Raw genomic sequence first — 13945 nt, forward strand, 5'->3', positions numbered from 1 at the left:
ACTTTTCAGTCCTAAATATGCTTCTATACCCCAGTAATTTCAGGCACTGGTAAAGGAAAAGGAGTGTATGATGACGTTAAAAGCAAAATTCCACTAACTTACTGAAAGCAATTGGGTCCAAATATAGTGGCGAGATTGTGAACATTCATGCGATTCTGCACATGGTGCTGGGCTACTTTGGTCAAGAACTGGCATAGGTACTTGAGGAGACAGTAGTGGGTGTATGGTAGTTCTTTTAGTAAGTCTCTTAAGCTACTCTCCTGAGCATCACTTCTGTCATCTGAAAAGAAAGAATAAAAAATGTTCTCAGGCATATTCCACAGTAATGATTAAAAAAGTATACAGATATAATAAATTCTAACATATTATTCAGAAAAAAAATTCCTAAAGACTAAAATAGGCCATCAAATAAGAGGTGTTTTTCCCTTTTCTTTGCTCTTTAAGCACTTAACTTTTTTTGTTAAAAAATTCCTAACTTGTTCAAGACACCCTGAAAACCATGAACTTTATTCACTGCATAAAATGAGTTCGATTTTGTGTTTTCTTCACCAAAAGTAAGATGTTTGGGTTTTTATCCATAGTGGAATATTTCATTTGATTTTTGTGTTCAAGTTTGGTAAAAACAAGAATCTCTTATTTAAATAAAATATGATACGAGACACTTTCCTGGGTCACCATGAGCAACACTAAACAGTGATCAGGAACCTGTGCACAGAGAAAACCGAAGGGAATTTTTTATTTCTATATAGCTTTTTAATCTCTCATAGTTTATTATATGCCTCTCATACAAATGGCTAATAATCTTGTTTTAGGCCCCAAATATTTAACTATGCTTCAAAATTCACAAGCAGACATATGAAAAATTTCCCCTCAATTCTCAAAGGTTTATTTTGTCAATATTTAAACACAGTTAAGTTGCTATCTTAAGTAATTTTGTATACTACTTGCTATTAGAAAAATTCAAATCTTTTCTAGCAAATACTTTAGGGGAATAATCACAATCCATCCTTTAGACAGATGTCTAATAGAATGAAAACTTAATTCAGTTATAATTAATATGCATTGAATTTTTTAATTTAGATAGGTCAGCTGCTTTAGCCAGTCAAGTGAATAAGAAACAGAAAAGTGAGGCAAATGAAATGCAACAGAAGATGAGTCAGTGTTACAAAATACATGCATAACATGATGCCATTGCAGGAAGTAAGAACACAGAAAACACACAGAACATCACGTAAAGTGCCACTGACTGGCTGAAGAGCACAAGAGAAGAATCCAAGTTCAGGAGTCACTTCCTGGGTTAAGACTCTGGTTCTGCCACCTGCTACAGCAGTCCCTCTTTACCCACCATTTCCCTTTCCCTGGTTTCAGTTACCTGAGGTCAACCACAGTCACAAATTATTACATAATAATTCCAGAAATAAATAATTCCTAAGTTTTAGGTTGTGTGCTGGTCTGAGTAGTGTGATGAAATTCCATGCCACGCTGCTCCGCCCTGCCCGGAATATGAATCATCCCTTTGTCCAGCATCACCACTCTGCAGACACTCTCTGCCTGTTAGTCACCAAGTAACCTTTGGTTATCAGACTGACTGTCAGTGCTTGCGTTCAAGTAACCCTTATTTTACCTAATAATGGCCCCAAAGCTCAAGAGTAGTGATGCTGGCAATTCGGATATGCCAAAGTAAACGCTAAAGTGTTTCCTTTAAGTGAAAAGGTGAAAGTTCTCAACTTAATAAGGCAAGAAGAAAAATCGTATGCTGAGGTTGCTAAGATATACAGCAAAAATGCATCTCTGGTCCCTGAAATTGTGAAAAAAAAATTTGTGCTGTCGCATCTCAAACTGCAAAAGTTAGAGCCATCGTGCTTAGTTAAGATGGTAAAGGCATTAAATTTGTGAGTAGAAGACATGAACAGAAAACGTGTTCCGATCGACAGCAATGTATTGTGCCAGAAAGCATTGAAATTATACAGAGATTTTAGCAGGGCATCCCCTGAAACAAATGACACCAAGCCATTTACTCCAAGTAAGAAATAGGTTTGAACTGAAAAATGTAAAAATTACTGGAGAGAGCAGTCATAAAACTTTTATTACCGTTTATTGTTATAATTGTTCTATTCTATTAGTTATTGTTGTTAATATATTACTTGCCGAATTTATAAATTAAACTATACCATAGGTATGTACATATAGGAAAAACATAGTATATATAGGGTTTGGTACTATCTGAGGTTTCAGGCACCCATTGGGCATCTTGGAATGTATCCCCCACAGATAACAAGTGACTACTGTAACTGTGTGAACTTAGATTCTTTACTAAATTGTTTCCTTATTTGTAAATGGTAATATCAACTATCTCATAGGGCTGTGACAAGGATTAAATGAGTTGACAGTTGTAAATTACTTAAAACAGAATGGCTGACACATACTAAGTGCTATGAAAGTTATTTGTTAAATAAACACAGTAACTCCTTTTATTTTACCTTCATTAGCACACTGAAGTTATAATGAAAAGCATTTTAATATGAGCCCATTTCACCTAACATTCTAACATTATAGATGTTAGAATAAGTGATGCTGCCCAAAATGTATAGACTGAATCTTTGCTAGAATACTTTGGAGAATATTCTATTTATGATTAGTTTTTTCTTACTGGTCAAGAAATGATGTTATCCAATAAACTATATAATGTTTACAGTGAAATAGATTTCTTGATATTAGAAGTTTTCAATACTAATTTAAATTATCTTTATATGAATCTTTATATAGAAAACCCTAACGATTCCACCAAAAAAAAAAAACTACTAGAAACAATAAACAAGGACAGTAAAATTGCAGGATACAAAATTAATATACATAATTCCCCTGCATTCCTATATACTAACAATGAAATTTCAGAAAAAGCAACAGAAAAAACAATTGCATTTGCAATTATAACAAAAAGAATAAAACACCTAGGAATAAACTTAACAAAAGACGTGAAGAATTTATACACTGAAAAGTACAAGACATTATTAAAAGAAATTGAAGACACATAAAATGTAAAGATACTGTGTTCACAGATTGGAAGAATCAACATAAAATGGCCATTAACCAAGGCAATAGATGAATTTAAAGAAATTCCCATCAAAATCCCAATAGCATTTTTTAAAGTAATAGAACAAAAAAATAAATTTGTATGGAACCACAAAAAACTCTGAATAGCCAGTGATTCTGAGGAACAAGACCAAAGCCAGAGGTATCACATTCCTTTATTTCAAATTATACAAAGCGACAATAATCAAAATAGCATGGTATTGGCAGAACAACAGACACGGACCAATGGAACAGAACAGAAAGTTCAGAAATAAATTCATAGATATGGGCAAATAATTTTTGACAAAGGAGTCAAAAACATACAATGGAGAAAAGAGAGCATCTTCAATAAATGGTGCTGGGAAAATTGGAAAGCTTCATGAAAAACAAAGAAACCAGATTGCAATTTGTCACCATACACAAAAATTAACTCAAATGGATCGAAGACCTATATATAAGATCTGAAAAAAGAAAATGCACAGAAGAAAACATAAGTACTAAACTTATAAATCTTGGTCTTAGAGAAGAGTTTATTAATTTGACCTCAAAGGCAAAGGAAGTGAAAGCAAAAGTAAATGAATGGGACCACATCAAACTAAAAAGCTTCTTTACAGCAAAAGAAACCATCGACAAAGCATAAAAGCAACTAACTGAATGGGAGAAGATATCTGCACCACCTCAGATAAGGGGCTAATATTCAAAACATATAAAGAATTCATACAATTCGACAACAAATCCAATTAAAAAATAGGCAGAGGACCTAAACAGATACTTCTCCCAAGAAGACATATAAATAGCCAACAGATACATTAAAAAAAGCTCAACCCTACTAGCTGTAAGAGAAATGCAAATCGAAACCAGAATAAGATACCATCTCATACCTGTTAGAATACCTATTACCAACAAGACAAGAAATAACAAGTGTTGGAGAGGTTGTAGAGAAAAAGGAACCCTCGTACACTGCAGATGGGAATGAAAATCGGTACCACTATTATGGAAAACAGCATTGGGGTTCCTCAAAAAATTAAGAATAGAGCTACCACATGACCCAGCAATCACTGTTCTGGGTGTCTGACATACTTAAAAACATTTATTTGTAAAGATACGTGTACCCCTATGTTCACTGCAGTATTCAAGGTGGCCAAGACCTGGAAACAACCTAAGTGTCCTTCGACAGATGATTGGATAAAGTTGTGGTATGTATATACAATAGAGTACCAGTCAGCCATAAGAAAAAATGGATGGATTGTGGGAATATCATGCTAAGCAAAATAAGTCAGAGGGAAAAGAACGAGAATCATATGATTTCACTCATATGTGGGACATAAAATGGAAAGCAACAAATGAACAAACCAAACAAACAAAAAAGTCATTAATACAGACAACTATATGGTGGTCACCAAAGAGTCAGGGGGTTGAGAGAGGTAGAAGGAGATAAAGGAGTCAAATATATGGTTACAGAAGGAGACTTGACTTTGGGTGGTGAACACACATGTAATATTCAGATGATGTATTATAGAATTGCACACCTGACACTTATATAATGTTATTAACCAATGTCACCCCGATAAACTTAAAATTTTTAAAAATTACTTTTAAAAAGAAATCATATTCAAATACTTTGATAATCCATAAAACATTTAATATATTGCTTATAATGGCATTCACTGCACTATGGTCTTGACTAGCAGAGTCAAGATTTACTTGACTAGCAGTAAAAAAAGGGAAATAATTAAGTTTGGAGTGATTAAAAAGTAACTGAAGATGACCCACTTCACATATCTCTATATTATAAAGATAAATAAATATGAACTAAAAGAAAACGTAATCTTATTTTGCCTTTCTTTTTTTACAATAATTAATTTAGAGTGAGTCTGGATGTCTTCACGGTGTGTTCTGTTTAAAATTGTAGTTTAACTCCCACCACTTAAGAGTACAAGCAACAGCATTCCTACAGCCTTGATAATGGGCTGTCTGTCTGACTCTGAAGTGAAAACTCAAATCCTAAGGCAGGCAATGTGTGAAGACACCAGGTCAAATAAAATAAATACTCAAAATAGTTATTAATTTATGATGACAATATGTTAGGAAAAAAACAGCACTTTCATTATTTACTTCCGATTTTTGAAATCCAATAAATAATCTTCCCAGGAAATAAAATGGACAAAAAATGGAAAGGGAGACAGATACAGAGAATCTCAAACTTATTAACAAAATAACATTAAATCCTTTATTATGACATGAATGGAAGAATCACCAAATGAGTTCTCAAGAAGCAAAAGTAGTTGAAGGAAAAATGTCATATCTATATCCTTCTATCCCAAAGCATTTTCGTTTCCTCTGATGGAAGACAGATTCACTGATTCACTCACTGGGCAAGTATGAGTGTCCTTTACTTTGGTGGTTTTGAAAGCAGCATACCACATTTGAATCTTAGATTGTCATAATTTACCTCCTGAATCTTTGTTTAAATATACTGGCAGTGCAGTAAACACCTTAATTTATCGGCATGACATTTCTCCTCACCTCTTTTCATACTGATTATGTGCTAACATACTGAGAATCTGCAATTTGCACTGCATTTCCAGAAATGTGTGGTAAATAGTACATTATTGCCAGACAGTAGCAATCTTATAAACAAGATTTCTTACATGAAAGAATAATCATTGCTCAACTCCTTAGAGGGTTTGAAGAAGAATGTCCAGCTGACACTGAGCCGGAGGTGTCTGGGTGCAAATGTGCCTAAAAAGATATCTTTTCATGCTTCTGAGAAAAAAGCTCATGATAATTACTTTATTATTACTTGCATTACTTTTTGATTTGCTGATACTGAAATATAATAAACACTGCTTTATTCATTCATGTTCTTGCATTTATATTGGTAATTACAATGGCTCCAAGTTCTCATTATAAAAAATAATTAGCAATGCTTCTATTTTTGTGCAAGTTCAAAATACAGCCTTATCTCGCACTATGTATAATATTTATCACGTTTTCTATGTGTCTGACATTCCTTTAAAGATACAGGAATAAACAAAACAAACTTCATGCTTTTAAGAAACTTATATTCTAATCAAGAGGAGACAGACAATAATCAAATTAATTACATATATGTATGAAGTGGTAGAAGTGGTAACATAAGTGCTGTGATGAAATGTGAAGCAGGATAAGGGGGAACAGAGTAGAGTGGTACAGAGGTGGGGGATGTTATTTCATTCAACAGGGTCAGGGAAGGCCTCTGATATGGAGACGATTGAGCAGAGAGCTAAAGGAAAGAGAAAAGTACATTCTAAGCAGTGGAAGCATCAAGTCCTTGTCTCCTGAGGGAGTCTTGGGGCTGAACCAAGCGGTGGTAGGTGGGAGAATGGCAGGAAATGAAATCTGGACACAGTGTGGAAGGAGACCAGAGCAGATCATTACAGTCTAATTAAAAGCCGTGGTCTTTTTCTTTTCCCCGCTGAGTGACAGTTTTGAGCTGTTGGGAGATCTGACATAAAAGGACCACTTTGGCTGCTGTGCTGAATCTAGACTGTAAGAGGCACAAATGAAAGCAGGGAGATTAATTAGGGGACTATCGTGACAATCCACAACAGAAAGGCTGGTTGGCCCTGGACCAGGTCGACTGTGGTAAGGTGGTCAGACGTGGGTAGGTTCTGGATATAGTTTGTGCCTTCTTTGTTCTATATATGAAAGTTGTTTAATATATGAAAAATAAATGTATAAATAATTCAAGAAATATTTATTGAGCAACTACTCTATGCCAAGCACAATTCTAAACATTTGGGATACATCAGTAAATAAACTGAAATCCCTGCCTTTATGGAGCTTGCAGTCTAGTGGGTGAGACATTAAACAATAAATATATAAATACATAGGGCTAGGGGAAAATTGAGAGTACCAGCTGAAGTGAAGGGTAGTGATTGCAATTATAATTAGATATAAAATTGTCAAGAAGGCCTCATTGAGAATGAATCTGATACTTGTAGGCGATAATAGTAAAAAGTGTACAAACTAGTGAATGTAAGCTCAGAGCTGGAAGTTGAGTTTTAAACATCTTTTAAATTCCCTCAATGCCTTCTTTGCATATAAAAAGTGATTGAGAAATAATTTTAATAGATTGATACACACTTAAGACACACTTTTAAGACACAGTAAGACGAAATAGTGTAGGAATAGACATCTGTATCATAAATATATTTTAAAGAAATGTGAAATAATCTAATCCATTTAAAGAACTAGCTGGTTAAAGTGTTAAGCAGAAATGCAATTACAGAGTTATCTAAATGAGAAAAGGGTTTTTTGGTGGTGGGAGGGTAAGGATACTAAGCAATGCAATTCTACAGAAGTGCCTCAGAAACTAAAGTGAAATGCGCCTCTGCAGAAGTTTAAAATACTTTTATTTTAAACTTTCAGTTATTTCATAATTGGAATAAAAATTAGAATTAGTTATAATTCATAAAGAGTCTGAAAGTTTTAAGAAAACTTTGCAGATGGATTATGATTAATAATTGAAATAGTCATCATTTTCCTTAACATCAATCTTTTCCTAGGACAAGACTAATTTTCTCCATTAGGGAAAAGTGCCACTTCAAATTATTCTCATTTTCTTGAAAGATTTCATTCGTTGTTGGCTAAATTTGGCCCATTTCTCAAGCTAAGATACAAACATACAACTAGCATAGCATACATAGTGTACAGAGAAAGTGGCTTAACACTTAAAAAAGACTGTATCATAAAAACTTTTTTTTCAAAGTAGCAAACACTGAACCATGTAACAAGTATTTGCTCTTGTTAAAAAAAGATTATGTCATAATCAGCAATTGCTGAACCTATATCACGTGATGGCACCTAACTCTAATCTGACATTTATCCTAGTGCTTGTCACGTGCTTTGACTTTTCAGTGGCCATGAAGTTATACTGTACTTAGCAATCCTAGCCTCAGGGAAGAAAAATAAAACTGGTGAAATGCTAATCTCTACCATAATATATCTCAGAGCCATGAAAGGTCACTCATTAAAAGAAGCAAAAATATTTGGCCTCATGGCGCCAGATTTATTAAAGTAGCTTTTTACTTCCTCATTAAGCCTCACAAAAGGATTTATAAAACTTGCTAATTTATTAGACAGAACAATGAGCTGTTACTGACTTTGGAGATGAAGAGAGGTCACAAGCCTGAGCACAGGGACAGCCTTCAGAAGCTAAGAAGCCAGCAAGGAAATAAGGATCTCAGCCCTATTACCACATGGAACTGAAAACTGCCACTCACCTGAATGAGCCTGAAAGCAGCTTCTCCCCAGAGCTTTCAATTAAGAACACAGGCTAACACACAATTTGATTTTGGTCTTGTGAGACCTGGAGTAGAGAAACCAGCTGAGCCTCCATACTTCTCACAGAACAGTGAGATCACACATTTGTGCTGTTTTCAGCCACTAAGTCTATGATAATCTGTCAAAGCAGCAATAGTAATCTAATACATCCCCAGTTAAGAGATGACTGGGCTGAAAGAGAGATGAATTAATTTGTCCATGTTCAGACAGCTACCATGTAGCTGAACTACAGTTCAAATCCGGGCAGTCTGACCTCCGAGTACATACATGATTTGAGCAGTGCACACTAACATAAAGTTAACTGTTATTATTACAGAGCATCTAGCAAACTGTCTCATACATGTAAATATTTAAGAAATGTTTCCTGAATCAACAAACAAGCAAAATTAATGAGCAGTAGGGTGTAGGAATCTTGATTCATTTATGATAAATTATAGCTTCTTAGGTCCTGAGGTATATATGGAGAACAACATTTTCATAAAAGCCTACATGAATGTCTGGGCACAAAATGTTTTGCAACATGTGAGACTACACAAAACATAAATTATATTTCTTTCTAAATATGCATTCACAAAAGAATGGGAAAAATAACCATAAAATGCCAGCTACCCTGGATTAGACTGAATTTATCTCTGCATTTCATTCTCCATGAGTAAAATCACTCCTTTCGAGTGATGAGAAGCATATGTACATAATCATATCTTATGGTTAATGGAATTGGTATTTTTCTACATAAAAGGAGAGGCTATATTTTTATGGCTCTCTTGCAACCCTTGACCATGACAAAGTTCTAAAAGGCCTCACACGAATTTCTCAAAGGGCAAGATGATAAACTCACTAATAAAAATTAATTACCATCTATTCTTAGACATTATTAATGAAACTACAAACCATATTCTGATTAGATTCTACAAGATGCAGAGATGTGTTTATTGCTAAATTAGCCACTATCTACACTGAACTCCTGCTCCCAGAATGAACCTGCATTTTGAACCACGTGGCAAGTATTTGCCTAACAAAAAACTAAGTCCTGATGATACCTAAATTGGTCAACAAAGCTGTTACTGTGGGCATTTACTGAGTGCCGAATGCCTATCAGTGGAAACCTGTGGCATGCATAAAAATATAAGAAACATGTAAAATAATTTCAAAATTGTGAGATCATATCTAGGTGATGTTAGACAAACATGTAACAGCTGCAGACCTGTTTATAGGGGAATGTCAGTATACAGGAGAATCGAGAAAACAATCACAGCACATAGGAAGGAAAGCCTCTGACAATATGCCAACTCAAACAATATTGGCAATATCCCAGCTAAGTAAAACTCAGCTTTCCCCGTGAATCTAGTGCTATATTAAGTGGGAAATAAACAATAAGTGTGTAGTTAATACAGCACTGTGTTCGTTCTACTGATGTAACTGACACTATAGCTCAAGCTGTAAGTGGACTGACTGATTTGGTGTCCTATGAGTTAAACCATCAAGCATTAAGCATTAAGCCCAGAGTTATTTAAGTCTATTTTAGATTTCCCCTCCTTTTCCCTTAAGTCTTCAAATTTATATATGGACTCAGTGTAGAAGTTCATTACATCCATGAGTTCAGCAGATGTTTAGAACACAGTTTAACAGAGTTAGGGCAGAGCTGTAGGTAGCTAGCAAGCCAACCATTTGACATCCCTTCAAATTGATAGCCCTGAAACAAATGCTCAATATTTATTTTATGTGAGTTGACTTTATATAAATACAAGTTGGGCACTTTTTAAAAATAATTCATTTGTTGGCTATCCTCTTTTCCAGCTTAATCCAAATAAGATGCTTCTCACATAAAAGCATTAGTGAAAAATGCAGAATTTACTGAGAATTTCACTCGGTTCGCAACAATTCATTCCAAAAATCCCTCAAAGAAATTATCTTCTTGGCTTTGAAGAGCTGGGCCTCCTTTCTCTTTTTCCCCTTCAAGCCCATAATCTTTCTGCTATTAAAAAATTCTACGGTACATACTATGAAGATGACTAAAATAAAAAACACAATAACAGGTGTTGGCAAGGATGTAGAGAAATTAAAAGTTTCATTCCTTGCTGATGGAAATGTAAAATAGTGTAATTACTTTAGAAAATTGTTCCTTAAAATGTTAAATATAAAGTCGTCATTTGTCCCAGCAATTCCATTCCTAGGCAAATATCCAAGACAAATGAAAGCATATGTCCATAAAAGAACTTGTACATAAGTGTTCATAACAGCATTATTCATAATAGCCAAAAGCTGAATATAACCCAGTTTATCAATGAATGAATGGATAAAGAAAGTGTGGTACAGTCATGCAATGGAATATTAACCAGACATAAAGAGAAAGTACTGATATATGTTCCAATCTGGATGAACCTTGTAACTCATGCTAAGTGAAAGGAGCTAGTCACAGAAGACCACATGTTGTGTGATTCCATTTATACAAAATGTCCATAATAGGCACATCTATATAGGCAGAAAGGAGATTAGTCTTTGCCTAAGGCTGGGAGAAGTGACGGGGGGGAAAGGGAGACGGAGAGGAAGGAGTGGGGAGCGTCTGCTAATAGGCTTCCAGTTTCTTTCTGAAGTGATAAAAATGTTCTAAAACCTGATAGTGGTGATAGTTGCACTCTGTGAATATACTAAAAACCACCAAATTGTACAATTTAAAAGGGTCAATTTTATGGTGTGTAAATTATATCTCAATAAAGCTACCATAAAGGAATTCTATTGGCTTTAAAATCAAGGATAGGGGAAAAAATCGGAGAACTTAAATGTAAGTTTATTTATTTCTCCTCCTAATACCTCGCTAAGGTGACAATAAACATTTTAAGAGGTATAAGCCATCAAAAATAAAGAGAATCGAAAAGAGGACAATAGATGAAAGATTTCAACAAATTTACATACACACATTCTCACATATACTTCAAGACCAGTTGTTCTAATGCAGAAAAATTTTGCTTAGTCACGGCTTCTCCTTCCAAGTTTGCATAACCCACTCACTACTTAATACTATTTCACAGTGTCAAAGGCCATTATAAGGAAATAAAAGTTTATATATGTACTCAGCAAACAAAAGATCACCTAGTTGTCAGAATCTACAATCTTAAAGATCATGGGCTATTATAAACACGAATTAGGTTTTTCCTATCACATATAGGAATTAGAACCAACTGGAAGGTCATCAAAATGTATGGAGTCATGTGTGGAAACCTGGGTTTTTAAAAACCACATTTTAACATTTTTAATTCATTCCAGTGGAGGTTTCACAAATCTGAATGACTGGCACCTTGGACAGACATGCAGAAAGCAACCTTTTAATTCTGCTCTGCATTTAGGTCTTGGTAAAAGATGAATAGTTTATATATTTGGCATTGCTTATAGAAAAACTAAAAGGCACATATTGAAAATGAAAAGGGCTTAAACTCGGAGTTTAATGATTCTGTTTTTCATAGACACAGAAATTTGTGAGGATGAATAATTTCAAAAAAAAAATAAAGAACTTCTCAGTAAGAAGGAATTAACCTAGAGAAGGAAACATGTCATTTGTTTCCTATGGCTTCATACTATCCAAGGAATGATGACTTAATAACTAGTATTATAACTAGCCAACATTTGCAAGGCAAAAACCACTCAGTTAACCTCAAACAATGCAAGTGGCATTATGATAGACAGTATGGATAAAAGATAGGTTTAACTCAAACATTCCTAGTGAATTCCTCACATAATGAACAAAAACAGAACTCAAGACTCAAGTACAAGTCAGTTTTCTTGATTTCTTTACAATTAGGCATTGTACTGATTAAAATGGCCCTATTATTTGGGTGGTTTTCTTAAGAAAAATAGTTGCTGTCTAAGTTATCAAATGCTTTTAAGTTAAAATTCACAGACACTTTATTTGCACATATTGTTTGCACAGCTGCTATTATAAAATTCTGTTCCATTTAAAGTCGAGTATGGGGCGGGGGTTGAGGGTGGCAAAAGAGATTCTCCATTTAAGGAGATAGATTGATGGATTGATCACATGTTCTTTCTAAGACTCCACTATAATGACAATAAAATAATGTTTAAAAAATATAAGCACCCAAGGGCAAAAAAAGAACTGTAGTAAAGATAGAAGTAGATTATATTTCAAAGACATCTGGAAGTGAACACAAGTGACTGAAAACAGACTGTTGGAAAGCCTGTCGGTCTTCCAGGGAGCTCACTGCCAGCCCGCACATCTGGGCAGGTGTGCTGTCAGAGAAGAGTGCTGAGGCTTAGTCTCTGAATAACAATGGATTCCCAGACACCTGAGAGAGCTACGGGCTAGAGTAAGAAACAAAATCGAAAATGTGAGGATTAGTGAAAAATCTATTAAGAAATAATGGGCCCATGGGCACAGTCCCACTCCTTTGCTCTTGAGGAACTCCATGGTTGAAGAGAGACATATGTTCACATACTGACGTTTTGGGTCCCCAAATGAAACAGGCTAGATTTCTCTCTATCTATCCCCATTATCTAATCTTCCTAAAGTGAAGTACACCAGTAGACAAACCTACTGGTCCCACATACAAAACATTCTTAAACCACAACAGCCAAGAATCATATGTTTGAGTAAAGAGATACAAAAAAGAAATCTCACAAAGAGAAATAATAGAGGGAAAAGAAGAAAATCCCCCCTCAAAAAACCACCGAACCCCCAAAGCCTTGTTAGTATCCACAGAAAGATAACAATAGAATGCTATAAAACAAGAATGAAGTGCTTTGAAAAAGAAACTATAAAAGCTAAAACAGTAAAGTTAAAATAAAAAAAAAAAAACAAGGCTGGGAAATAAAGTGGATTACATTTTGTAGAAAACAGACTTAAAAAACAGTGATACAACATGTAAAGAAATAATATAAGAAATATAATACTGGAACATTTTCAAGACCAAAAGACAGTATTTTCCAGATTGAAGGTATTTAGTGCCGAACACAATGAACAAAGAGACTCCGGAAACAGTAGGTCCAGGCATCCTGATGAGTCCCGGATGATCTTTACAACCGAGTCAAGTGGAAGTAGAAGAAAGAGGGCCAAAGAGGAGTTTCCCAGAAATACTTAAGAAATTATTTGATAATTCTGAAAAAAAAAATAGCTAATAGTGGATTTATTGGAGCATTTTGGAAAAAAACAGGTTTATAAAAATTATGCAGTGAAAACATAAGACGAATGCGAACATAAGGCAATCCATCACATGCACATACACATACCCTCACATAGACATTAGAAGCCAAACATTATGAATTCAGCTAAAATTGTGATATAACAGTACTAGACGAAATCGTTTGGAGGAAGTGACAATGTAACAGAACTAATTCCACATATTTCATAAGCAGAACCAATGAGATAATGTTTAAAAGTGACAAATTAAGATAAAACATTATATTATCGAATGGAAGTAAATACCAAAAGAACAGCTAAACAAGGGAAAACTGATATCCTCTGGGAAAAAATTGAGGGATTCCAAAAGATATGTAGGGGTTTTCCTTATAAGTCTTTCAATTTTGTTTCATTTTT

The 13945-nt window shown here is 34.6% G+C and overlaps 1 protein-coding gene across 5 annotated transcripts in view; it reads right to left on the reverse strand.

Moving 5' to 3' along the window:
* The window catches only part of FAM13A (family with sequence similarity 13 member A), a 251670-nt gene that overhangs the window by 205412 nt on the left and 32313 nt on the right, over positions 1–13945 (reverse strand). For 4 of the 5 annotated variants that reach the window (XR_005649223.1, XM_039845693.1, XM_039845694.1 and 1 more), the window contains exon 4: positions 103–280. The exons of the other annotated variant lie outside the window; for it this stretch is intronic. Coding sequence is in view for 3 of the 4 variants with exons in the window: in XM_039845693.1 (XP_039701627.1) it covers positions 103–280 (178 nt within the window). In the remaining variant the exon portion in view is untranslated. The remainder of the gene's footprint in view (positions 1–102; positions 281–13945) is intronic. 5 annotated transcript variants of the gene reach the window in all.

Source organism: Pteropus medius, unplaced genomic scaffold (assembly GCF_902729225.1).
Source record: "Pteropus medius unplaced genomic scaffold, Ma_sr-lr_union100, whole genome shotgun sequence".
Classification (NCBI taxonomy): domain Eukaryota; kingdom Metazoa; phylum Chordata; class Mammalia; order Chiroptera; family Pteropodidae; genus Pteropus; species Pteropus medius.